Genomic DNA, 27,447 nt, shown 5'->3' with positions numbered 1-27,447 from the left:
GGCTGATTTGAGCCTTTGGTGATTCTTAAAGTGAGGCTTTATTCCATTAAGCAAGACAAGTGTTTACAGACAAAAAGAGTGTTTGATCAGAGCAGGATTTTAAAGTTGCTTTGGTGTACTTTCTTGTGATTGTCAGTCTGTGTGAAGCTGTGTTGTCCTGCTCTGGTAAACACAGCCAATCCACTAGCCCCATGCAGCATAAAACAAAGTTTCTAAACCAAATGCAAATACAGTTTGACCTCCAAGCCAGACAGCTAGTGCATAGCCCTGAAGATGTGTGTTTATTGTAATCATTTCCCTCCAAGAGCTGCAGCAGATGCAGAGGCAGCTGGCTATTTCAGCCACAAACTCATCCAAATTGAATTCTTCCACTGGGTATGGCTCCATCCCCTAGGTATCTAGAGAACTCCCTACCTCCTCTCCTCAATTCTTACTAGCTCTGTCCACAAGTGTTGAGGAAATGATTGAAACACCTCTCTGTTTTCCCTGAAACATTAAGTGTGCCTTCATCCACCTGTTTTGAAGTGTCATTTTAATTTGGAAAGCCACCAATTCTTCATTTTTTGATGCACTCAACTTCTAATATTTGCATAACAGCAGTGGATGGAAATGTGCTTTAATTAGCATTTTCATTTGCTGATTTTCTGGATATTTAGATAACATTTGAACTAAAAAATGGGGAAATTTGTACACATACCTGAACGATATAATAGGGTGATTGGCAATAACTATATTATAAGACCATTTTATTTAACATTGTTTACTGAGCTACTTAAGATTAGGCAACAAAACTATGTGGCTATGTTAAGGTAACAATAAGTCTTGGTTAGATTTAGGAAAATATCATGGATTGGCTTGAAATGAGTCACGGCTGTAGCTGATGATTAAAGTTGGTTAATTTGCATGGGACACATGCATCGGGTCTCCAGGGTGAAAGTCCTGTGTTTGTTTGACTTAGCCACCACATGGATGTATTATAAGAACTGGATACAGAATCCTTTTATGGCGCCTATTCCCTTCCATGAGAATCGCTCGCCGGCGCATAGGTCTAGGTTTCTTCCACATTTACTTTTTGGGTACGCGACCCACTGAACATGCTCAGTAGTGATATTCCTGCTGGCCTGCAAATTCCTGCTCAATCCATTAGGGTGATGTTAAAGGTTCTTAAATCGCTTTTCTCGGCTCGAGTAAAGTGTCACGAATACAAAAACGCCATGGATTAAACAATCATAATATAAACAGTCATATTTGACCTTGTTTGCAGTTCGAGGTGTCCTATGAACTGGTTCGCAAATGTCTCTTCTACAATAGTGGTCTATGGGGAAAATGCTTTTTGGCCCAAAGGGAGATGTTTTTGTTGCTATACTGTAAGTGACCACTGGAAAAGGTTGGCTGCAAGGCTGATAATACGTCCATGATCCATCACCCAAACTTTACTCCTTATGCAGGAGTTTGGGGCTCTTATAACTACGTCACCTTATTTCCTCGTTTGCTTGTGCAACAATGGCAACAGCCACTATAGGTCGCTGCCCAAAAACCATAGACTGTATAGAAAATGGATGTAGCACAGCCATCGGGGTCCGTTCTCTCAACTTCATCCAATCGTACTCGCCTATGGGCTTTGCCATCTTGTCAGACTTTGACTCCACCTCATTGCCTCTTAACAAAAAAGGGCATTGATGTGATGTTAGGGGGAGGGAGATACGTCCATCTGGCTGACGTATACCTCCGAGGAGAAGTAAGGGCTAGCTAGCCCCAGCTAGCTATCACTGGCTTAGCTGGGGCTTGCTAACAACACATGTAAATATAGGGCTTTATAAGCTGCTTTCACAATCAACCTTTATGCACGTTGTTGTTTTAGTGCGGAGAATCTGGATGGGAACATGAGTGACTGAGCCTTTACTTTGACGGTCTACCTCCCTGTGTCTCTCTGCAGAAGCGTTAATCCTCTGTCCCTGCTCCCTTTTAAGGGGGGAGAGAGAGAGAGAGAGAGAGAGAGAGAGAGAGAGAGAGAGAGAGAGAGAGAGGGTAATGTATGGCAGCAGGAAGTGGCTGGCAAAACAGTGTAACAGATCAAACCCTCCTTTTCTTCGTCCCAGGTCTCTGATGGACTCGCTTGTGTTAAGCCTTGATGGATTTTCCTGCAGCCTAATATGACAGCATATACACTCTTAATTTCTGTCTTTCATATACACTTTCTTCATCCTACCGCTCTCCTGTTTGTTTATCCGACCCCTGATGGGATGGGGTTTTCATTTGCTGTGTGTGTGTGTGTGTGTGTGTGCGCGCCTCTCTCTGCTAGCAGGTCTAAGTGGCAGTGTGTATTTTCCCTATGACGGCTCTCTCTTTTTTTTTTAATTTCGCACTTTACGACTTCTCATCACGGAGAAAGTCGAAGGAAGTTGAAGGAAACCACAGCAGATTCAAACTTCTGAGAGGCGGCATCTTTAAAGGAGCGTCTCTTCCAAGAAGAAGAAAAGAGCAGGAGGGAAATGCTTTTAATTGTGAGCAGTGTGTGAGGTAAATGAGGGGAAAAAGGAATTATTTCATCATGAGGAACCAGTTTTATGAGGGAATTCCTTTGGAAACGTCTACCATTGGAGATGCTGGGAAGCCTGTTCTAGTTATACAAACTTTATCCGCAGGATACAAAGACTTTACAGTTCCACTGTACAGTTTGATTGACAGGAAGTGTAGCATACAGTATATACGCCTAATCCACTTTACATCTGAAATTATTCTACTTTTTGACATCAAGGCTCACCGAAGATCTTACATTTCAGAGGGGATTTTAACCGTTCAAGTCTTTCATGCTTTTTTTTTTTTAAATCCGGGGATAACAAGAAAAGTGTTAGGCAGCAGAGTAGCTGTTAGTGTCTTTAAATGGGCTGGTACAGATTTTCTTTGGTCCCAGAATTTTAATTCAAGCCTAGCAGGAAGAAACATGTACCACCATGGCTGTCTGTGGAAATTTGCATCAAACTCATGCACCCTCTACACAGTGAACCTAGTTCATGTAATTTCTGATTTCTCAGGTGCTGTCTGGTTCTTAGTGAGAAAAGTCTGGAAGGAAAACCTCAGAAAGTACTAAAAAAAAGTATGTGTGAAGTTTTAAGGTTCTTAAAACTACTCAAGGTGCTTGGACCAGGATTGCTCTGGAGGACGCCCCTTCAATCCTCAAGTTCTCAAAAAATGGAAACATTTGTACACAAAAGAACTTGATTCCTTTAGAGGATGTCTGTGGGCATCGGCTTTAGAGCCCGGTGAAACTGCAGCAGCTGTCCAGATCAGTCCACGCCAACCGGACAAAGCGTCGCTTATAAACTGGCTTATGGGCTTGAATGAAAGACAAAGCGGCTGTTAAGGGGTTTAGGTGACAATACAAAAGATTATCTGACACGCTGCTGTTCCGGGTTTAGAGACACATTCAGGAGAGTGAATCCACCTGTTAAAGATGTTTTCATTAAGACTTGATTCATAATAGAAATCATTTGAAATTGTAGAAAGATTCCGTTTTAACATTGTTCTGATTTGCTTTAAGCTTACTTTGTCTCATTCCTCTATTTTATTTTTTATCAGTTTTTGAGTTCTCTACAGTGCCCTGTGAGGGAATCTGTGGCCTTTTCACTTCACTTAACATGCTTCTTATGAAAGCAAAAGAAGACTAAATGTCCAGCAGACGTCTGAAAGATTGAACATTGTCCTTAATGTGGGTCCTGTGTTTGTCATTGCGGGCTGTCACATTAACATCTATCCATGTCAAAGTGTTTGCTGGGAGCATTTATGAATCCCATGGAGAAAGATCACCAACAGTGTAGCTCTCCGTTCAACCCTGAAATTGATCAAATATTAATGTTTGAATAGTGGAGATATGGATGGAGGAGAGAGTGTTTGGAGAGTAGACGGAGATGGTGGCACCCATGTCCGCTGATCTCTGTTCTACACTATTCTCATTCTCAATGTTTTCTCTAAAGTGCTTTTTGACAATGTATGCATCATTTTAGTAGTTTTTGAGAATGTGAGACTCAAACACGCCTATTAAGCAATGGGGACACCATAGGGTATGTAGTCATCCATGTTCGTAGTTTCCTGACAACATATCTAATGATTGGGATGCTTTTCTGCATTAGTAGGTCAATAAATGCAATGCTATGTTAGATCTCATATGCTTAATAACAAGAGGTTCTTTAGAGTGTAAATAAAATGTTGTGAAAGGATATTTTGCTTTGAATTACTGAAGCTAATGATTTTGCTCAGACAAAATACAAAAAGTCCTTGAAAACTCTACTATATTTGAATGACTTTGGATCCACTGTGCTGAAAAGTGTGAAATATGTAAAACCTTGCAGTGTTGGCCGCACACACCTCCACTCACTTTCTCTGTTTCTCTCTCTCTCTCTCTCTCTCTCACACACACACACACACACACACACACACACACACACACACACACACACACACACACACACACACACACACAGACACACATACATACAGGACACTGACAGGATGTTTTGTCGTTTGTTGCAGATTTACACAGACTGGGCCAATCACTACCTGGCCAAGTCTGGATGTCAGCGCCTCATCAAGGACCTGAGCCAGGACGTCACCGATGGAGTACTGCTGGCACAGATCATTCAGATCATAGGTTGGCACACGCACACGCACACACACACACACACACACACACACACACACACACACACACACACACACACACACACACACACACACACACACACACACACACACACACACACACACACACACACACACACACACAACACACACACACACACACACACACACACACACACACACACACACACACACACACACACACACATACACATACACATACACACAAACACACACACACACACACACACACACACGTGCCTATCTTTTCTCTATTATCTACTGCTGTATCTATTAATCTGTCATCAAGTAATAAAGTTCCCACCTAAATTACATCCAATTGTAATAATTGTAATTATAACATAATTATTGTGACAGAGATGTTACAGAAACAGTATAATGTCTCTGACGTCAGGTATATTTATCAATGTTTAAAAAGAATATTAATAAGCGAAGATGATTAAATCCATGTGTTACCCGCTGTAATAAAACTCTGTGGGCTTCTATAATTCATTCTGTCTGGTAGATGAAGGGCCACCAACACACACACACACATAGACACACACAAAGTTGGTCTTTGTTGTGGTATGTTGGAGTGAAGCCGTTCCTCAGTCAGATATTTGGGCCAAATCGCAGCAGCCATCTCTTGTTTTGGGTGCTGGGCGAGCAGCAGCAGCAGAGATCTATGGCTCTGACACCCGGGGGTGCAAAGGCATGTGTCTCCCATCGCACCCCAGAGACGGTTTACGTTTTTCTCCTTCTGTCTCTCTTTCTCTTCCCTTTTATGTCTCTCTTCCTTTCTGGCGCTCTGCTTCTCTTCGTCGCTCTCTCCCTCTCCGAATCTCACAGTTGAACTTTTTCTAGGTCTCTCTCTCTTTGTCTCTCTCACCCCTCATGTCTTTCATTCCTCTTTCTGATCTTACTTTCTCTTTCTCTCCTCTTTGTCTTCTATCTTGTAATTGCTCCTACCAGTGGTGGGCAGTAACACATCACTGACTCACCCACTTCAGTAATGTGTTATCCTTTTCTTGGATTACAGTTGAATTGTAGTGATCACATTACAGTTATGAATACTGTTACTTTGAAATCTAGAGAAGGGGCAGCTTGTTTGCTGTCTCACCAGGGGTCTGATGGACAGGGGTAGATTGAAGATGCATGAGTGAGCTGACAAAATATGCCAGTATGCCAGTGAACACTCTCACTGCCACACAGATTTGGAAAGATTGGGTTCAATTACCTAAAATGATCCACGTTTACTTTTACCTGACAAAGGCTAGCCTGTAAACCAGACTAATCTGAGGAACTCATCTTTCATTTGCTGTGGCAGATTCATCTGCCCCCAGCACATTCAGACAGATTTCCAGCCGACCAGTCCGTGTGTGGACCAATCACAACCATCCATCTTATTATGGAGGGGGCTTTAAGAAAATGACTGACAGAGTAGCATCATGCTTGGATTAAGTCACTACACATAGTTACCGAATACAACTAGCTAACTGGTTACCAGGCGCACAGAGCTCAGATCAAACTGTGAAACTATAAATCAAGGTTCTGTCACTGTATCACTTCTTCTTGGCTAAAATGTTTTCAGAAACACATGTTAGTGTACTGTTTGTAATGTGAGAAAGTTTGGGTTTTTTCCTTCTGCAAAACAGACCAAGCCCGCCCTTTTGCTTTGATTGGTTGTAGGTCTACCTAATTGGATCCATAGGCTTTTTGGTCTTCACTGTTGATAACGCCCCTTGGAAATCAAAAATTACAATTTTATCTTAAACTGAGAGCTGATATGTTCCAGACCAAGACACATTCAGAGTGGTGATGCCAGGATAGAGAAAGACCACATTGGTCCACACAAGTTATTTCTGTTGTGTCTCTGAAGCAAAGGTGGAAGTAGCAGGACATTGTAGCTCAGACCAGAGATCAGGGCGTATGGATTCATTACTCTAGTATAAAGAATCTTAACAAAAAAACGTGGTTTTATAATCAACCCTAACCACAAAGATGGGACACAGCAACAGTCACAACAAATGTATCGTGGTAGAAAAGAGTCACATGGTGCCTGTTTGGTTGATAAATGTCTCCAAAGTGACTGCTTGTTGAACCCACCAATAATCACACAATAATGAATAATGAGTCATTTTGAAGCGACTCTATCCCAGCACGGACTCTTATGCAGTTTTGTCTTTGTGTCTTTTCAGACATTTTTCTTCTTCTTACATCTGCTGTCTTTGCTCTCCCTCTTTCTTAGTGTCTTCATTACTTGTCTGAACTTTCCTTTTTCTGGGACTCCCTCTCCCTATGTTTATCACACACACACAAACACACACACACACACACACACTAAAAACACATTTTCCTCTCTATTACTTTCTCACTGATGCTGTCTGTCTTCCTCGTTTTTTCAACCAGTCTAACTTCCTTGCTCTCTTATTCTCTCCAACTTCACTCTCTCTCTCTCTCTCTCTCTCTCTCTCTCTCTCTCTCTCTCTCTCTCTCTCTCCCTCTCTCTCTGCCTCCCTCTCTCTCTCTCTCTGTTGGATTGAAACTTTACCCTCCCTGCTCACCCGAACAGACAATGAGGCCAAGCTGGCCTGTCAGTAATTCTCTGGCGGCAGCTGACAAATTAGGCAGCTTTGCTTCCCAGACCCTTTCCTGCATCGCTCTGCACCTCAACACACACACACACACATACACACAGACACACACACACACACACACACACACACACACACACACACACACACACACACACACACACTCATGCTAACCTCAACAGAGTTTTCGTTGGATATGTGCACCTGAACTCAAAAGTCACTGGGTGTCGGGATGTTAAAGTTGCGTATGGGACGACAGTAAACATCTCGTTTCTTCATTTCCTTTCTCACGCAGCAAATGAGAAGGTGGAGGATATCAATGGCAGTCCCAGGAGCCAGTCGCAAATGGTGAGTGTTTCAGATTTTATATTCAACTTCATCCATCGTTTAATGCACTGTTGTGAGAGAGAATTATATTTATGAAGAATAACTGAAGTGCAGACTGTTCTGCTGTTAAGATGTAATGATTTTTTACATTTGTAGCAGTAGAATAAACCTACATTTGCAGATTACAGGGAGCCAGTATTGTAAAGTAAAGATCACACTACATTTCACAGCATTTGGGGGATGCCTCCATCCAGTTTCTGAACAGCTCAACATCCAGTGACCTTAATATTAATATATGTTATTGAAGTACAAACATACTTACAGACAAAATTAAGGTTGAATTTTTCCCTATACCTGTCCTCAGTGTTCTGTTTTGAATCCTTTGATCAAGAGATGAGACTAAAATCACTATTCAACAAAACATTTTGTTGCTTAATACTTCCACACCACTACATTTCAGAGTGTATTGTACTCTTTATTGCACTACACTTGTTTGACAGCTGTTGTGATTTTTCAGATTTATTATCTGTCAGTCATACAAACGGCTGTCTACTTTGGGGTGCCTTGGCACATTTCAGACAACTATGGCTGTGGTTACTCTTGTCTTTTCAATGCAACCTTTGTGATCACATGTACCTGATCACAACTCGGTCCATACTATATGTGTGTCAACACTTGACTCTTCAATGCAACCTGCCTGATCAGATATATGTTTGTGGGGATAAGCTACTCCCACGTAATATGTGCATCTAAAATGGATTTTGTTGCGAAAAAGAGAGCCTTCTTTTATGTTTGGTTAATTTTGTAATGGTGGCAGCACGAGACACACTTTTTTGAAGAAGGAGTAGCAGAAACAGCAGGTCTCAGCTGGGCTCAAACCCCGGTTCTGTTTGCTGGCACTTTGGAGAGGAACTCCCATGTGGAAGGGAGATGACACGAGACCCACATTTGATCAAAGTGTCCAGAATGTGCCCACATGTGGAGATTCAAATTGAATGCGAGCAAGATCTCTTTGGCATGTTCCTGGACTGATTCCAGGTCACAGCCCATGAGTTGTAGTTGCAGTTCCACCAAAGTGAGATTTTCCCCCGTAAACTTATCAGATGGTTTCTTTTAAACTAACTGTTTGGGGCCTTAAGACGTCAAGTTCTATCCAATATTTCAAAAGCACTGATTACAGAATCACAAATAGGTTTTCTCAGGAGAGTGGCTGGAGTCTCCCTTAGGGATAGGGCGAGAAGTTCAGCCATCCGTGAGGAACTCGGAGTAGAGCCGCTGCTCCTTTGCGTTGAAAGGAGCCAGTTGAGGTGGTTCGGGCATCTGGTAAGGATGCCCCCTGGGCGTCTCCCTAGGGAGGTGTTCCAGGCACATCCAGCTGAGAGGAAGCCTCGGCGAAGACCCAAGACTAGTTGGAGAGATTAGATCTCCACACTGGCCTGGGAACGCCTCGGGATCCCCCAGTTAGAGCTGGTTAATGTGGCCCGGGAAAGGGAAGTTTGGGGTCCCCTGCTAAAGCTGCTGCCCCCGCGACCCGACCCCGGATAAGCGGTTGAAGATGAGATGAGATGAGATGATTACAGAATCCAGATTATCCTGTGAACCTTTGGAGGGGGCCAACCCCTTGTTTGGGAACCACTGCACAAAGCTAAAATCTGTTCCCCCACATAGGAACACATTATGAGAAACATTTAACTAATTCACAGTCACAAAAGATGAATTCATGAACAGGAAAAGACTTAGTCCTACAGTGTACAGTATATACAAAGTCACGCTTCAGTGTCACAGTTGATATTGGTCATCTCAGAGAGACAATCATGTTGCATTGTAGGGTAAGGGTAAGCAGCCAGTAGTAACGACTCGGATCACAAACTATGACCGTCTTTATAATTCAGAGAGTTGGTGATGACAGCAGTGACCACATCACCACTTGACCATAACACAGTAGAGCCTTTAAAGTGACATGCTTGATTTACTGTGCTGTTTTCAGTAATCTGTATTTCTGGCTGCCCTGGGACTGAGTTATGCTGGCGTGTTGTTTTACCCTCTGTTAACGAGATGACGGGCTGTATAACCGCTGATTGTCGTCACTCTGAGATAATTACCCCTCACTTGTACTCGAGTTGACTAAGTGTTTATGCAGTGTTGGTTATCCCTGGCATCTGCCCTTCTGCCATTAAAAGTGACTAAAAGCTGTTTAGCTGCTTTGGCGTTCTGTCAGACACTGTGGGTGAGGGGTGTGTTTGGACTTGACTATGTGCCCGCCTTTGTGGCCTTTTCTTAAAGTTGTGTTTTTATATGTATAGCTTACTGTTCAGCAGCTCTGTATTAATTTGACTCATTTCCTCTTTACCATATACATTGTCTTAATATGTGACAGCACTTCAATGTTTCTGATGGTTGATTAAAGATGTAAAATGTAGACACTGACTCTCCTCCCTGTAAAATGTAGACACTGACTCTCCTCCCATTCTGCTGTGTAGTTTGAAAGGGCACCATCACTGCATGCTGGGCTTAGTGCCCCCCGAGACAATTGTGATTGGTTTAAAGAAGTACTAACAAGCCAGAATGTTTCCCCCTCTATATCAGAATGATAAGCAGTGCAGCCAGACTTCTCTCCAGTGCTGACAAAACACTGTGGAGGTAGGTCTAGCAATGAAAGATTAATGGAGAAGTATCGACAAACTCTCAGGGTCCCATCAGTGGAATGATACAGAATGTATTTTACAACTGGTTTCACACGTTTAGCGCAGTTTTCAGCTGTTTTATTTTTTACTCGATGGTGTGTCCAGCTGCAATGGAAGCAGACTGTGCACTCTGTTTGAAAAGCAACATTAAAGAGCCACCAAGCAAGAAAATGTCAAGATCATGTGATCCTTGGTGACCCCTGATGTGTGAACTCTGTGTGTTAATACCAGCTCGGGAAAGATAAACTCCTGTGCATTTACTGATCTGTTTTATCACTTTAAGTCTGGTCCTTGCTGGAAACAGCTGAGTCCAGTCTGATGCACTGGTCACCAAGGGGGAGCTGCAAGCATGTGGATTGATATGCCAGCAACGTGTGCTTGTGTGTGTGTGTGTGTGTGTGTGTGTGTGTGTGTGTGTGTGTGTGTGTGTGTGTGTGTGTGTGTGTGTGTGTGTGTGTGTGTGTGTGTGTGTGTGTGTGTGTGTGTGTGTGTGTGTGTGTGTGTGTGTGTGTGCAGCTCGCTTCTTGTCTCAGTCACTTACTAAGCCCATTGATCCACCACCTGCTCTGACCACAGAGGGTCCAGACTCTGGTCGGCTTGGGAGACTGAGGAAGCACGGTTGCTTATAGTTTGGGCCCAAAGGAAAGGAAGCATCTGACACACACACACACACCATCCACAAAGATGGAGCCAACTAGCAGAGCCACTGTTTGGAAAAATCATGAACTGTCAGGAAGTGTTCTTATAGGCAGCTTGTGTAAGCAAATTGTACAAGTCATATGGTAACCATGGCAACACAAATGAGCATCAGCGCATGTGAGTGCTCCATTTATTTTTCAACTTCCTCATTAACAATGAATTGAAAAGCGGCAATCATATGCCTACATCAACTATCTCAGTCACAGTAAAAGACACCTCTTTCTTTTTCCTGTGTCTGGTTCTGCTTATTCATGAGATGAGATTGAGTTGTAACACATTATACTGAAGCATCACTGGCTTTAAGTTACCAGAATTTAATGTCCCCCAATGTAGGGCTGATGACGCAGCAGGAAAACTGTCCTATCCCTGGCTTACCTTTCAGTCCATGTGACTTAATGTTGTTGTGAAAAAGTCAGTGTGAACATGAACCGGACCAGAATTAATGGTCAGTAATGTAGCCTTTTTTTCCCTTGGCTGGACTAAATTAAATAAAGTACCCCCAGAGATCAAGGTGATGACACATGAACATATTGCTTTCCAAGTGCACAAGTATTTTGTTCGACTTGTTTATCCCCTGGGCTTAAACATTGATATCAATATGAAACCTTAGTCATTTACTGACAGCCTTTGCCCCATCCTGAGAATAACTCAAACAATGTTTTAACTTTTGGCTGCATATTGACGACGCAAGCTGTGAATATTGGGAACCTGCCACTGACCACCGACCACCTGGAGCTTAAACTCCTTGGCCAGAGACATCACAGTAGCAGCAGCTGTCCGTGGTGGGGCAGATGAGTCTGATTTACTTCCTCTGCACAGATTCTTCTCCCTTTTGGGACTTGAATCAGTGATCCTGCACAAGCCTGTTTCTCTAAGTGGTGGGTCACTAACGGCCTGGCGAGTGGGCTGAGGCCAACTGAGCAGCTGCTGGAAGCTGAGGAGCAGAAACCAGCACGGCACCAGCATCTGCAAGCTTTACAGCTAATCTGCATAGATAATGCACTCTTTTTCTCGAAATCCAGTGTTCAAAATGCAAGAGAGCCCTAAGTCAGTTAAGGTTCTATCACTTCCTGTAGAGCTTATCCAACAGAAAACCTGGCCAATGTGTGGAAGGTCAGTAAAAGTAATAGCCAAGAAAGGTCTGCTATGGATTCCAATAGATATCTGCCAATAGCCGCTAATTCCTCTCACTTCCTTGGTTACCTTCCAAAGTTATTTTGTTTCAAAATGCTCCAGTTGCATCCATTTCTGAATGGTAACATTTAAAGGTTCTCTGTGTAACGTTCAGAAAACCCTTGTTATGGGTGAGACCAGTGGCAATTAAGTGAACGAGTCAGCAAAATGTTGCTCATGCTCGCCCTCTGTAGGCGCAAGCTAATGTCGGCCAGAAAAAGGGAGACTGAACAAGATTGACTGGCATCATGTTGACAGAATACTGTAAAATTAGATAATTCTAGCTTGCTGGTGGCAAATTACTCCATCAGCCAATGCCATGAAGCAACCAACAGCATATTCATATCGCACAACCAAGCCACAGCCAGCCTGTCAACCTCAGCTTAGGTTACGGTGAGCTAATGTTACCGAGCAAAGAAGCTAAGGTTAGCAAGCCAGCTGTAACTTTGGTAAACTGCATGCATTGTTTTCTTCCTAACATCGGCTGATAAAGTCATTTGCAAAAGGCAAGCAATCCAGATCAGCCCCTGGAGTCTGGATCTGTATGCTTGCATCAGCCACTCAAGGCTGAATTTTGCTATGTCATAAGTTAATATTAAAAAGCTCTGGACAAAAAGATTAATGGAATACGTGTACACTCTCGCGGCCATTTGTTGATGTTATCATACTCCATTTATAAGCTAGCATTAGCTAGTGTTGCACGCTGTCAACTGTAGGGAAACTGAAGTGTGGCAAAAATTGAACCCTTGAAGTACAGTATATTCTATATATTTGATACTTGATCAGATCAACCTAATATCTACATTTCATCTTCATTTGAACTCAACCAGCCACTCCATGCCTTAAATAGAAACCTGAATACTGAATACTTACAGTAGAACAGTGTAGTGCATTATAGGGCCAAAAGGTATGACCTAGACTGCCCAGAGTGCTCATGGGAAAACACAGCAAAGAACTGAAAAAGTTCTACTTGCTCTAATTTGCTCTCATCAGGAACATTATGTAAAATAGTCAACCTTCGGTCTCTGTTACAGTGACTGATAAAAGTCTGCATTTATATTGTGCAGGTATAACCTATGAATACTAAAAGGTCAAGCTGTTGCTGAAAAATGTGATAATGAAGATTAAAATGCTATAGTTTTTAAAATCCTGTCCCATAACTTTTCACAGACTGGAAATAATGCAATGAAAAGGAGTTACAGTTAAACTTCCAGTCTTTAACTAACAGCTTGTTGATCCTCTTTTAGGTCCCTCAAATCCCTGGCCTTACCACTTTAAACACTGCACACTGATTTCCTTTCCTAATGTTTCTCTTGAGGTTAGAGCAAACGTGCAGAAATCTACAACAAAATGTCCGACCCCGGCTTTGGCTGCATTTGTGCAGTAGTTGCTCGCAGTAATGGAAGAATAAGTATTTATCTTTTGCATTTCCTCTAGGCCTCATCTCATGTAGACACATCTACATTCTTAATGCAAATGAGATTCCACACATTTGAGGCCTGGAATTACCAGTGGTCAGACTGGTTGATATTGCAAACATGCCTGTTTTCCCAGCAGAGTTTGCGGCTGGATTTATTCAGGGAATAGATCTGGTTGGGTTTATTGGTGTAAGGACTAATGATTGCTGGAATTGTGTCCTTGACATTGAGAGTGGGGCTTGTCTTCAGAACCCCACCCCTGACCACATATTTGGTTCCGGAAGGAATCAGCTGCAACCGCTGAGCGAGCCAGTGACGATGATGAAAACGAAGAATGACAGGAGCGTGGTATGAGGGGCTTTCAACTCTACTGAGATTTGAGTCTGGTTCTGTTTCTTTCCACTGCATTGAGTTTGTCTTTTTTTTACTGTTTTATAGCTTCATGATCATAGAGAGTAGTAGAGACAGTACTAATAGAGAGTAGAGAAAATGTTGAACATGGATGATTCAGTGGTAGAGAGGGATGTGAGGCAGCTTTGGAGACTGAAGTTTAGGTTCATTTTGTATCTGTATCTGTCTTCACCCTCACTTTAGTTAATAATGTCCTCTCCTATCATACCTCTACCTATGGTTCTCCCTTCTTCTAGATTACTTATCTTGAAATGGATAGATTTGACTTTGCGATTTTGGATAAAAGCATCAGTTAAATACTAGGATGTAAAACTATAAATGCATTCTGTGGATAAAGCGTTTGTGTGAAGCCTTTAAGTGTCTCAGTCACCTCTCAACACACTTTGCAATCCTTCCCCCATGTAAACCCTCATGCCCTCTGACGGTGCAGTTTCCCATAACTGTACAGACATCCAGCTAAATTGTGTGCGCACCCAGGTTTTTGAATGGAGGGAAGGATTTTAAATCTTTTTTTCATTTCAAAGAAGAATCATGCTCAAACACGAGAACGGCAGGCGGGAGACCTAAAGAGGCCCATTCAGCAGAAAATATTAAAGCCTCGCAACACTAATCCTCATTACAGACAGACATCATTAGAAATCCAAAGAGCGCTTCCCTGCAATACGGATGACTGTGCATTTTCACTTTATGTGTGTGTGTGTGTGTGTGTGTGTGTGTGTGTGTGTGTGTGTGTGTGTGTGTGTGTGTTGGGGGGGTGTGGGTGTGGGTGTGTGTGTGTGTGTGTTGGTGTGTGTGTGTGTGTGTTTGTGTGTGGGTGTGTGGGTGTATGTGTGTGTGTGTGTGTGCTTCTAGCAACCTCTGCAAAGGATGTCTGGAAAAAATACAAACAGTGAAAATCGTACGTGAATGCAAAGATGCAGCAGATCGTGTTACGATAGGAAAGATTACATCAAGCAGCTCATCATGTTAAAGTCAACTCTTCCTCGTCGCCTTTCATTTTTGGTATTGGATTTGAAAGCGTGTCATGGATCATATTCAGATCGGCTATTTCCGCAGTCTTGGCTCTTGCCCAATCCAGTTCAATTTGACCATTTAATTTCTTTGCCTGTTGATTTACATCCAGGGAGCGTTTTTGTGAATTGCGATACAGTTTGTCAAATCTTTGTGCACAACATATTTCAAGATAATTTAGTTGCATTGCCCTGTTGGAAAAACACTGTTGCAATATTAAATATGTCCGAATTTAGCACATAAAAGACCATTTCTGAATACATTGTGATGTCAGAAGAAACATTTTTTTGAAAATGAGGAAGAAACTTTAAATAGGTGTAATGATAGAAACATAATGGAAAATAAATTAGGTGGAGTTAGGTGGTGCTGAAGTGCGTGAAAGCACAGTTGTCAGCTCACCTTGTAGCTCCCTGGCTGCAATCTAACTTAAAGCCACAGAAACAACCATATGACCCCTCAGTTGCAGATATGAGATTGCTATTAAATGGTGCTAGTTTTGTGCTAAGAAAAAGTTAAAACCAGCTGAAATTAAGAGGCACACTTTAACATCATATAGTGTAATGGACAGTGAGGCAGTCACTATCACTACTATGATGGCTATGCTCAAGGCTCTGAGACGCTGTACTTGTGCAAAGCAGCAGTTGGAATGCTTACATCAACATGTTGACATGGTCACAATGACCTCACCAGGGTTAGGGTGGTAAACATTCACTAATTAGCAACACAAAATACAGTTGAGACTGATGGCGGTATCTGGTCATTAACCAAAGTATCAGACAAATTGAAAATCAGACCTGATGATGGTGCTAGATGAAGATCCTAGGGTCCTGAGGGAGACTGTGCCAAATTTCATTGCAATGCATCTAACAGTTGTTTTATTCTGCACTAAGGTGGTAGGCTGGATGACAGACATCCATTTCCATCCCTAGAGCCCTGCTAAGTTTTTAGTTTTACTACGTCTTCAGTGGCTTTAAATCTTTTAACTGAACTTAACAAACCTATCTGAATCAACAAAGTGATGACTTATACTAGAAAAGTCATACTGTTCAGATTTTTGGCCTTAAAAGCAGGTTTGGTGTGCAGCCTTTGAGGCCTAATTGAGTCTAGGGTTTCTTGGAGACTATAAAAGCCCGCCAGTCTCATCTGGGCCCCATCTGTTGGCAGCCTGCACACCAGCCAGACAAGAAGACAAACAGCAAGAGCCACTCGGTAGTATCATCTTCACTGGCCTGACACTTCATCATCAACCAGCCATTAATCTCTGCTTCTAATTGACCGTGTTCCTAATTTGAGCCCCTGACACGGGTTACTACATTGCCAGGCCTACTGGCATCTGTGTGACACTCTTCCTCAGGTCGCTGATTTTACTACACCAGCCCTGGCTGTGGGGCCACTAACCTATTATGCAAGTCAGTTAGTCTGGAAACACACATATAAACGGATGATGGGAACTGTGGGCTTCTGAAACAGCCCTGATGTCATTGTGCATGGCCAGCGACGGCAGGAAGTGGCCTAAAGAGAGGAGATGCAGATGGGTAGTTTAGATAGTTTAGTTTAATTTACTGGAATTATATTGTAGTTAAACAGGGGTATTATTCCTTTTATCTTCTTGTTCACTGTCCAGATGCATAATGAAAGAGAGGTGAGCTATAATCAAATCACTTGTCAGATGGAAAATCTGGCAAGTAAGATTAAGGCAGTTTTTGTTCAAAACATTAATGACCATGAATAAATCAATGACATATCCAAACACAGAGGCTGACAAATCAACTCTAGACTTCCTGTCCAGGCAAAGTCAGCTATTATCTGAGGGACATCGTGGAGCATGTACAGCTAAAGAGACAGATATTTCTCAGGAGTAAGTGGATTAAGCTATGATTTGGCCCCCAGAAATCTTGCCCATCCTGACATAAACCCAAATAGTTTCTGTCCATGCCCGACCCAAGCCTGAACCACAGCAGCATTATTGGCCAGGTTAGTGTGGAACTTCATTATCTATTAACCTTTCGCAATGAACTTTCAAGTGTCTTGGCACTTTATTTGTGGAGACGAAGCAAATGTTCATTCAGATGTCACCACCAGAAGAAGAAGCATGCTCTGCTCTCATTTTTACTGCAAGAAGTTAGAGAGAATTGTCTGAGAATTGAGAGATGCTGAAACGTATCCTTGATAATAGTTTAATTTTATACTGCTTTGCAATGTCACATGTCAATGTAGTATAAAGATATGATGAACACACGAGCAGGGGCTTTTACAGAGAGCACTCTACAGTACATATGATATTGAGGTTGAATCCTGGACGGAATTTGTCCACTGCAGATGTCTTTTTTTTGTTGCCATGTATAGCTTCAACAGGAATAGTTGGTTTTTATCTATCTTCATTTTTCATCTATATATTGAGAGGAGATCATTTTTTAATGCATCTGTTTATGTTGTTTGGATCAACTCATATTTGTCTTGCTTTCATCCCCATACAGTCAAAGAACATGCTATCATCATGAGTGATGACCTGTATTGGATATCTAGAACCAGTACCAAGGACTGTGAGTGTGAGTGTCCCGTTTTTAATGTATTGCTGCTCCAGTGCCTCAGCAGCTCAGCAACTCATACTGCTCTCACACTGTGTGAACGTCACATCCATCGCTCTCTATCTGACTCTTGTGAAGTTTCTTTGGGGGTCCATCTTTTTTTTTGTTCCACAGCAAGTGTGTGTTCTGGTGCACAGCCTGACCCTCTCATATTACGGAGCACCCAGAGGCTCGTTACAGGATCACTTGTAGCTCAATTGGAAGCTTTTAATCACTCATTATAACTGAACGACATCGGCAGATGTTCTGTTAAGGGAGCAATGAGCCGGCTTGTTAAAACGTTTGTTTGACTGTGATGCACCAGCTGCAGTCTATCTTTACTCTTTCCGACCTTCTCTTATTCACTGAATGTTGCAATTTTACGGTACGTAATAAAATATGAATCAATCATGCCTTTTTTACCTATTCTCTCTGTCGTAAGCTGATTAGAATGGAGCATATACAGTAGGAGGAATTCTCTTTCTCATGAATGTCTTCTTTTCACCCATTGGTGTTGTTAAATCTTTGCCAAAGGCAGCTAATACACAACCAGCTCACCTTGGCTTGTGCTGTTAACTCGTGCTGGCACCCTCCTGAGCCACCAAAAGCGTGACATGGCAAGTGTCTTGGCTGTAAGTGATCACTGAGCATCCAGCTCATTCCTCACTGCCTGAACAAAAGCAGGCTTGTAGTTGGCAGTTGCACCGCCTCAATAACTGGAAACAACAACAACAGCCACTGTGTTTGAGTGAAAAGTCAAAGTCCATGACCTGTCTTTGAATTTATTTTTAATGCTTACACGAAAGAAAAAATGCTGTTGAGGCTGCACAAAGCAGCGTTTGTTGACTCTTTTGAGGATTCTCAGTCATTACACACTAATGCTCTTGTTTATGACCCCAGCGATATGCTAAAATAAAGAGACAAATAAGGTAAAGGATCTACTGGGAGTCCAGCTTTATTTGGCTACAGCACTCACTCGCTGTAAAACAATCTTGTGTTTGTCCTTACTTACTAAAGAACCGACACTGCCTCGTTACTGGCATTACTGTTCACTGGCTCAAAATATGGGTGGGATGAAATGTAAATTTATACAAATACAAAGAGGCGCTGCAGCTGATTTTACACTGCTGACTGACCATTTCAGCAGAGGAAACTGCATCTGACATTTAACATCTGGGAAAAGCTGGTGCACAATCTGCTGCACTGTTTTATCGGACACACACAGAGGCAGAGAGATTTAACAGAGAGTAAAGAGAGACAGTGAGACAATAGTGAAAAGGAGGCTCAGTGACTGCATTTACAGCAAATTATAAAAGTGCATTATAAAGTTATTTTATAGTAACTGTCACCATAACACAAGACAAAACCTTTTTTTGGCTCCTAGCAGGTCCAGGTACCATGTGATTAAAGCAGCCAATGATTCTAATTAAATAGGCCTTTTATAATCTTTAAGGTTACTACAAAACCAGAAATATCTCCCACATATATATATATATATATATATATACATATATTATCATAATCTTTCTGTCACTGTCTTTTTGATGAGCTGACGACATCAGGCCATTTAACCATTATTTCACATATACACTGGAGATGAAAATTAGGGAACAAGTTATTGAAACTTGATTTATTCTGAAATATTGTTATTTTTTACTGTTCATAGTTTGATAGAATATCCAGTGAGGCTATACCACTGCTGTTCTAGCATGTTGTTTTTTTTTAAATAACCAAGGCACTTCAACAAAAACCTTTATTTTTGCTTTCAGAACACACTTTCAGACACCTCCCAGTTATTGGTGTTAATCTGGCACCTGGTGACTGTCCATCAATTCACTTAATTGATGGACACACCCTATTTATTTGGCAGCTCTCCTGGTTACTTTGCAAGTTGACAAGCCACTCTAAGGTGACTGAATCCCTGAGGCAGCAGGTTGTCCAGATGAAGGTCAACGGGATGACCCTCTTAGCCATCAGACAGAGGTTGGATGTTCCCAGTCTGTGATTTCAAGAATATTGAAACTTTAGACACAGTGTCTTGTCGTTTAAGACTTTTTCGAGTGAAAGCCCACTCTGCAGTGATCAAACCTTTAAGGCTTGACCTTGCTGATGAGCATGTTGTGTGGACGGAGAAGAACTGGTCCAGAGTGACTTTTTTCATTTGGGTCTGATGGAAAAATAATGTTGGGCCGTAGGACTGGGAAAAGACTGAAACTAAAGTGTGTAAAGAAGTAAGATAAATTTGGAGGAGGAAATGTCGTGGTATTGGGAATGTTTTTTTCTGCAGTAGGAATTTGGCCTCTTGTACAGCTACATGGTGGGGTGAATGCAAATGTCTATGTGAACCTCCTCCAGCAACATGCAATACCTTTACTGCAATTGTCAAGACAATGCCCCGTGTCACACTGCAAAACAGGTTAAGCACTTCCTTGAAGCTAATAATATTGAAACAATGAAATGGCCAGCCCAGAGTCCAGTTCTAAACCCCATAGAGAATCTCTGGAAAATCCTCAGCAACAAAGTAATGTCTAAGAAACCCACTACAGTTACTGAACTGTGGAAGAGACTGAGTCAGAACGGACCAAGATCAAAGCAGAGCAGAATGAGAAACTAGTGATGTCCTGTGGGCGCAGATGTGCTGAAGTCATTCAAAGCTGTGGCCTCTACACTTCCTATTCATTTTTGAATCATAAAGAAGAAAACATTGTTGAAATCTTCTCTTCTGACACAGTGGTTACTGTTCTCTAATTTTGCTCGCTGTTTTTTTCACAAAATAAAGGTTTTTGTTGAAGTGCCTTGGTTATTTAAAAAACATGCTAGAACAGCAGTGGAATAGCCAAGGCGGATATTCTATCAAATTCTGAACATTAAAAAATAAAAATGTTTTAGAATATATCAAGTATTAATAATGTGTTCTCTAATATTAACTTCCAGTGTAGCCTCTCTGTTGTGAGATGAAAACACACTTGCGGCTGCAGAAATGAAAAAAAATGTCTTATGTGCTCAATTGTTGACAGTGCGCCTGCCAATCTAATTTAGCTTCACTTTATGCAATTAAGATAACCTTATATACATATGAGTCCCAATAAATTCTGTACTGTAGTAAATCAATTTTGTGTCTCAAACTGTTTCGTCCTTTAAGCAGATACTGTACCACTGTTTAACACTGCACTGTGCAGGGCGACTCGTCATCAGCAGGTGCTAATTGAAAAAAAATCATGTTAGCACCCATTGTAATGATTGTAGACCAGGTTGATACAACCTAGGACAGCACCAACATGCAGTTACCATCCTATTCACATTTATTTATATAACCTAACACTGTCATCGACTGGCCTTGATTATTTTATTAATACTTTTCATCAGTTATTATGTTCAGGATAGGCTATACATTTGATCTGTTTCCAGTTGAGTAAAGTCCTGATTACTTATCACTCATCACTTATCATTTAGGTCAGATACATCATCTGCAGGAGCGTTCACAGCCTGTTAAAGCTGTATCATCCAGTTAATATACATCTCCAGCTGCTTTTATGTGAATCAAACAGTCATAATGTGCAAATAATAACTTTTTATCCATGGTAATAGCTAAGGCGGGTCTGTGTTGTTACAGGTGTCTCTTAAAAATACTGTAACGGACTGTGGTATCTGTTCATGTTAATGTTTAAATGTTTAGGGAGTTGCTGTTCAGAGTGAAACATTGAGATTGTCTACAGGTCAGCGAAGTAAACATGTTGTCATCTGAGATGCAGCAAAGTCTGTCCACATGTCAACTTCCCGTAGAACTGTAACTGTAGTTGGCTGAGAGCTAAGCTAATGCTAGGTGCAGGTTGGTTTCTGGTCGGGCTAACTAGTTAGTAATGTGTAGTTTTTTTAACTTTTAACTACTGCATGCAAAACCTTTAACCTTTTTACGTGCTAAATAAAGTTTTCAAACACTGCTTTGAGGATAACGATGACCTGGACGAATGAGAACATTCACAGGCCCAATAAATGACCATAATTCTCAAAGGATACATGTTATCTTATTATTGCTGACTCCTGAATCCTGAGGATGTGAGCAAAAGGTTTGAAGATGCCACGTGTGCATATATGCTGTTTTCAAGACTAAGTACCACTAGGTACATAGTAAAACATTAATAACGGGCTAAATCAAATTAAGGACTAATCTCTCTGCACTTTACACTCTTATCCGTCCCATAAGAAGACAGTAGGACAGAAGGGTTGAGAACCAAAGTAAGCAGCATGGCTGTGTTGGTATGTCTCACCGTGTATCATAGCTGCTCAGCAGGTTATGCAGATAGATGCCTTAAGAGTCAGCAGCTTGACCCCACTGACCCTGAAATGGACTCAGACAGGACTGACAGACAAATTTGTCACCTGTCAACAGTAATGCTATCCATCACGTTGGTAATGTTAACCTCCACAGAACAGACTGTAACTCTGTTGTGTGTTTGTGTGCGTGTGTGTATGTGTGTGTGTGTGTGTGTGTGTGTGTGTGTGTGTGTGTGTGTGTGTGTGTGTGTGTGTGTGTGTGTGTGTGTGTGGGTGTGTGTGTGTGCATGTGCATGTGCATGTGCATGCTTGCGTGTGTGCGTGCGTGCGACAAAGGAACAGAAGACAGCTTAGTCGTACTGCTTCCACTGCTGTGAGCTGTCAGAAATACTTATCGTGGTCTTCTTGCCCCTGGAAAACATCCTCCGTTCATTTATCCTCCTCTGCATTCTTATTTCAACGTCCTCTGGTATGAAGATTAATAATAACGCCTCTACATCTTCTATCAGCTGGTTGTCAAGTATTTGCTTACAAAGCCAGCAACAGGGATGAGGTAAACCAGCATTAGTTTTCCAGCTGCATCTTAGTGTTTAGACAAGAGACTTGCGAGACTAGTACAAATCTTTTTGATTAGTCCTGTCCCTCTTTTTTCCTGCCAAGTTGTTTAACATTTTATGTTAAAGGGACACTGATGATTTTTCATGCGTAGCCACAGAACTACACAGTCATTGAAAAGTGTCTCCAGAGAGAGTACTCTCAAGTTTGAATGAATTACCCTGATGATGTAATTTACAGTGGGTGCAAGACAAAAATATCTAACAAAAATACCTGTGTAACAATGCTGTGGAGACTGTCTAACAAAACACTGCATTATGGGAAATATAGGATCCAGTTTTTGAGCTGAATCCACACTTGGGACCAAAGGTCAGGCCTCAGCGTCTGCTACTTCAACTTTGATCATGGTAAAAACTGTCTCCCATGAGTCCCTCAGCCTTATTCATCACTAAACCGCTAGAGACATCACTAAACAACTACACAGCTGCTACAGAGACACTAAAATGTATTGTTCCTTCATAATTTCGATGTTGTATAATTGCCCATAACCCTACTGTAGTTTAGGCAATGATGTGTGATCTTTGTGGCATTAATTAATTAGTTATATATATATATATATAAATTTTATCCAGAGACTGAGGAAGTGACTCGCTGGGCTTTGTCATCCATGAAACATCTTAGTTTGTTTGACTCTCTCTCTCTCTCTCTCTCTCTCTCTCTCTCTCTCTCTCTCTCTCTCTCTCTCTCTCTCTCTCCCTCTCTCTCTCTCTCTCTCTCTCTCTCTCTCTATCTCTCTCTTTGCCACTCGTTCACTCACAGCCTACACACACATATGGACACACACCCCGTCTGTGCAACAGATGCGCAAAGCCACATGGAGGCCCTCCAAGTTATTTGATGCTGTAAACATTTGAAATGGAACCACCATATATAATTGAGACATCCATGGATATAGGCTTGTGTAGCCTTGCAGATCTTGTTGATTATACATCATTTGTGTGTATATGCTGACTGAGCAAGCACGGCAGCTTCTTGAAGAACAAGAGAAGTCACAGCCAGTGAAAATCCTGAAAGAAAAGGATTGTTTTATTTACATAAATGGTGGCATGGTGTGATAAAAATCAGCTTGGACCTTGTTTTGTCTCTGAAGCCTTGGCTACTTGAATTTAGTCATTTTAGTTTGGTTTGCTTGCTTGCATTCTACAGTGTCATAACATTTAGGCTGCTATGAATGCAAACATTGGCTTTGAGTGCCTAAACAGGCCGGATTAATCTGCTCGCACAAGGCTCAGCGTGAGGTTTACACTCAGGATCTTTCTAAAAATGAGCAATCATTCAATCCTAAGACTTCAGTCAGGAAAAGCAATAATGAGGACTGCCACCATGATCAATATTGCATACAAAAGTTCTTCAGGCGGTGCCAGGTGAGAAAACGTTTCTTTACTTTGGGGTTTTGACATGATGAGCGATGATCCCTGGATCAAGAGACAGGATCTTTTAACCCTGCAGCCCCTTCTGCCCATCAGCTGCTGTAAACATCCGTCAAATCTGATCCGTTTTGATTTGGCCTGTCAACAGCTGTCTGCTCCGGATGCATTCAGAGCGATAGGGCAGGGTGAAAGAGGAATCAGTGGAGTGTTTGGGACGAGGCCAGTGTCTGACCCTCAAGTCTGGAAAGAAGAATTGACAGAGAGGTGATAGACAATTAGAGTGAGTGGTTTGTTTGGTTAAAGGAAGGCTTCAGATTCTGACAGTGCAGTGAAGCAGTCTTAGCTGCCATGTCCTTCAGGTCTTGGCTAGTCGTGGCAAAAAGCACACAAATAATTCTCAAACCTTTGGGCCACAATTCAACTACACAGAGTAGAGGGTCTTGGCTCCGTCTGCATGTAAATGTTTGGCTTTCAAAGCAGCTCAGCTCAACGGCAATGATTAATAAAGTATATTCTGGCTGTAAAAAGCATCCCCGGTTTTGTGTCGCCTCAGCATGAGTGATGAGCTCTGCCTCATTAGGTTTGAGGTGTCAAGAGGAATGAATAGTTGCAAAACTTGTGTGTTCATCCTCTCAACATTCTGAGGCAAACGTTTTTTGGCATCTTTGTTAGCTTTAACCAGTATTGATGTTGATTTGCTGGCTTAAAAACGATGACACAGTGGTGTGTACGGGAGGGTTTTTGATATCATTTATTTGGATTCCCCTGACTCAACACTCAATATCTGCCTCAAGCCAAAAATTAGATGAGTCAATCAGCTGTTTTGGTTTATACCCACAGCCTCTCATGACTGTCCCTGACCCAACTGGTGCTTCATGTGGGTATAGAATGAATTAATAAACGTTGACAGCATTCAGAAAAGGTTAAGTGGATCAACGGTGAAACAGACTGGAAAGAAAAACTAGAAGTCAACTGAAACCTTCCAAGACCTGCTCAAAAAAATAGATTTGTTTTGTGAAGCCTGAGTCATCTGTGTTTTTGAAATACTGACTTAGGGGTTTAAGGTGGCATGTATTTTCCAGTGAATATGTAGCATTTTGGAATAAAACCCTTCAATTATCGAGCTGTTCTCATGTGCTGCAAAGCGCTAACGCATGGTTTTCCAGTCCTGTCTTGAAGGAGGTTGTTTTCTGTCCCGTAGGAAGTGGTAATTAAGGTGTTGGGCCATTTGTATTTGACAGTTGCATCTAAGGGATAACACTTTCCAATTCCATCCATCATGCATCAGTCACTCGATATGTTTGTACTGCTCAGGCCTAACGTGTCCTAGCCAGTGTTCTTTTCATAAGGTGAGGAGGGACGTGCAGAAATTAAGCTGCAAACATGCAGATGTAGCCACTGTCTCAATTCCAACCAGGAGTGGAAAGAGTATCAAAATACACTGATGTACTGCAGTAAGACTACCGATTTACCAAATCTACATTTAAGTGCACTCACAGAAAAAGATGATTCACATTTTTACAAAGAGCACTGTAATGTGTGATCTTTTCCATGCAGCTTTAAAAGTTCACACTAGTCATTCAATGGAAGAAGAAAGAATAGAAGAAAACCTTTAAAGCCAATATACAGTGTTGCAATGCTGCTAGTTGAATCACAAATAGCCCATGTACAGCTGCTCAAAACCAATGCACACTTATTTATTTTATTTTAGAATTTACTCAAAAAAATGCCTGCCAAAATACTGAAGTACAAGTTGAATTTTAATTAAGAAGAAGACTATTAACTAAGGGACAAATAAAGGACCATACTGGTGAATGTTTTAGCCAATATACTTAACTCAAATGTTTTTAAATGGTATGATCATTTAACAGACTAAAGTCAAAAGAAGGTCGATGTTTTACCTTGGAAAAAGCAAATTCGCCCTCCTATCTACTTGTCGTGCTAACCTCAGCATGTAATAACCTCAGCACATGCTAATGGCTGACATACCACGTGTAGGTGTGCAATAATATGGCACTATTGAGCCACCTTAACTCACCGCAGGGGAAATTTGGTCATCACGACTGCCCTGAGAAGAACTGTATGAAAATGGTTCTATTGTCATTTCAACCACGAGAGGTTACAAAGCTATCAAAGTTATCGTCATGGTAACTGATACAAGACAAGTGTTTATTAAACTGGTCTCCTCTATCTTTTCCCTCATTAAAGTACCAATGTGATCTCATCAGTGACTTTAGAGGAGACCGTTGAGGACAGGTTAAAGCAGAGAATGTGGTTTTGCCTCGTGTCAATGGTACAAGCTTTTCTCCGCTCTGCTGCCTGTGTCAGCTGGAATGTGATATTTTGATTTGTAGTGTGGCTCCTTAAACGAAACATAGCTTAATTGAAACTGATTGTCACAGAGCCTTAACAGCTCCTCATCATTATTCTTTCGGCTTAGTGGCAAGTCTCCTTCCCGCAGTGCAGTGTTGCACATGTGTCCTGTCACTTCTTGAAATGTGATCCCTTTTCCTCTGCTTTAAGTGCTTCATGATTGGGTGAAGTGTGCCTCATCAAAAAATGCCCTTTTCCAAATTGCTTTTAATGGCTTATGTGGATCTGTCTGCTGCCAGCCTGCATCGGAAAAATAAATGATGTTGGTTTCTCGAGAAGCTGTTGCAAGATGCCGCAAAGCCAAACCGCCCACCAAACTAGCAGTTAAACATCGCCAGAACCCTGCGGAACATTAATGCCCCAGCCGTCATCAACGCCTTCAATCATTATTCCGCTTGTTTGCGTCTTTTTGGAGTTAAGGCAGACAAAAAACAAACAGCGGTTTCGTGTAAAAGCCTCAGAATTCACTTGAGGGCTTAGAAGAAGAAGGCATGAGGTTCGCCCATGATGCCTCTCCTTTAAAAAGACAGATCTGTCTCCAACTAAAGAGATTAACTGTGTGTTTATGACTTCACTCCTTTTTGTCTTTATCAGCTAGTAAGCCAGGCTTCAAACACTCACACAAGCGCTGCCTGTGGGACATATGCAGAGTGCTTCAGCAAGGCCTCCCAAGCTTTATGTGATAAATATTTGAAACTGATTGAGCCTAATTGAGAGGTCTCTTGGTGAAAATAACTCTTATCATACAAAAATTGTTGATTATATATCATCTGTGCCTACAGGCTGTTTATTCTGGCAGTCGATTCCACTTTGAGAACACCCCACATCATCCTGATGCTCAGTCTAATTAAGACTGTGGTAATGAGCACTCACAACGCTGCTCAGCACATGTCTCTGTACATACAAACTTCTGAGAGTATGTGTGGGATCATCAAACAAGCAAGCACTCGGGCACACATGTGTCAGAGTGTGTGGGAGAGAAGATGGAAGCCCACATGTGAGGGGAGTTAGGTGCCTGCTGTGAGAATGCGTGTGGTGTTGGGAAGTGGGAAGTTGTGAGACGGAGAAGCTTTGTGTTGGACTTTGGCTCCCTGTTGATAGAACCGGTGTAAACATATCAGTCTGTGGAGGGAAAGTGACAGGGAGGGAAGTGCTCTTCTTCAGCAACTACTTGAGGTGCCCTTGAGCCAAGTGTTTGATCCACAGTGCAGCTGCTCAGAAGCCTGTACATGCGAGTCACAAAGCGCCACAGGTGTGTAGTCGAGATCGAAATGAAGGCCAAGTTTGAAAAT

At 41.9% G+C, this 27,447-nt stretch overlaps 1 protein-coding gene across 7 annotated transcripts in view; it reads left to right on the top strand.

Annotated features, from left to right (window-relative positions):
- The window catches only part of nav3 (neuron navigator 3), a gene marked incomplete at its 5' end in the record, with an annotated part of 204,596 nt that overhangs the window by 50,540 nt on the left and 126,609 nt on the right, over nucleotides 1-27,447 (top strand). For all 7 annotated transcript variants that reach the window (XM_083935402.1, XM_083935401.1, XM_083935398.1 and 4 more), the window contains 2 exons: nucleotides 4,531-4,648; nucleotides 7,528-7,580. In XM_083935402.1, coding sequence (XP_083791528.1) covers nucleotides 4,531-4,648; nucleotides 7,528-7,580 — 171 coding nt within the window. The remainder of the gene's footprint in view (nucleotides 1-4,530; nucleotides 4,649-7,527; nucleotides 7,581-27,447) is intronic.

The sequence above is a fragment of the Echiichthys vipera genome (assembly GCF_963691815.1).
Source record: "Echiichthys vipera genome assembly, chromosome: 20".
Taxonomy (NCBI): Eukaryota; Metazoa; Chordata; class Actinopteri; order Perciformes; family Trachinidae; genus Echiichthys; species Echiichthys vipera.
Note: the sequence above shows the minus strand (reverse complement) of the source record. Positions and strands in the feature narration are given on the sequence as shown.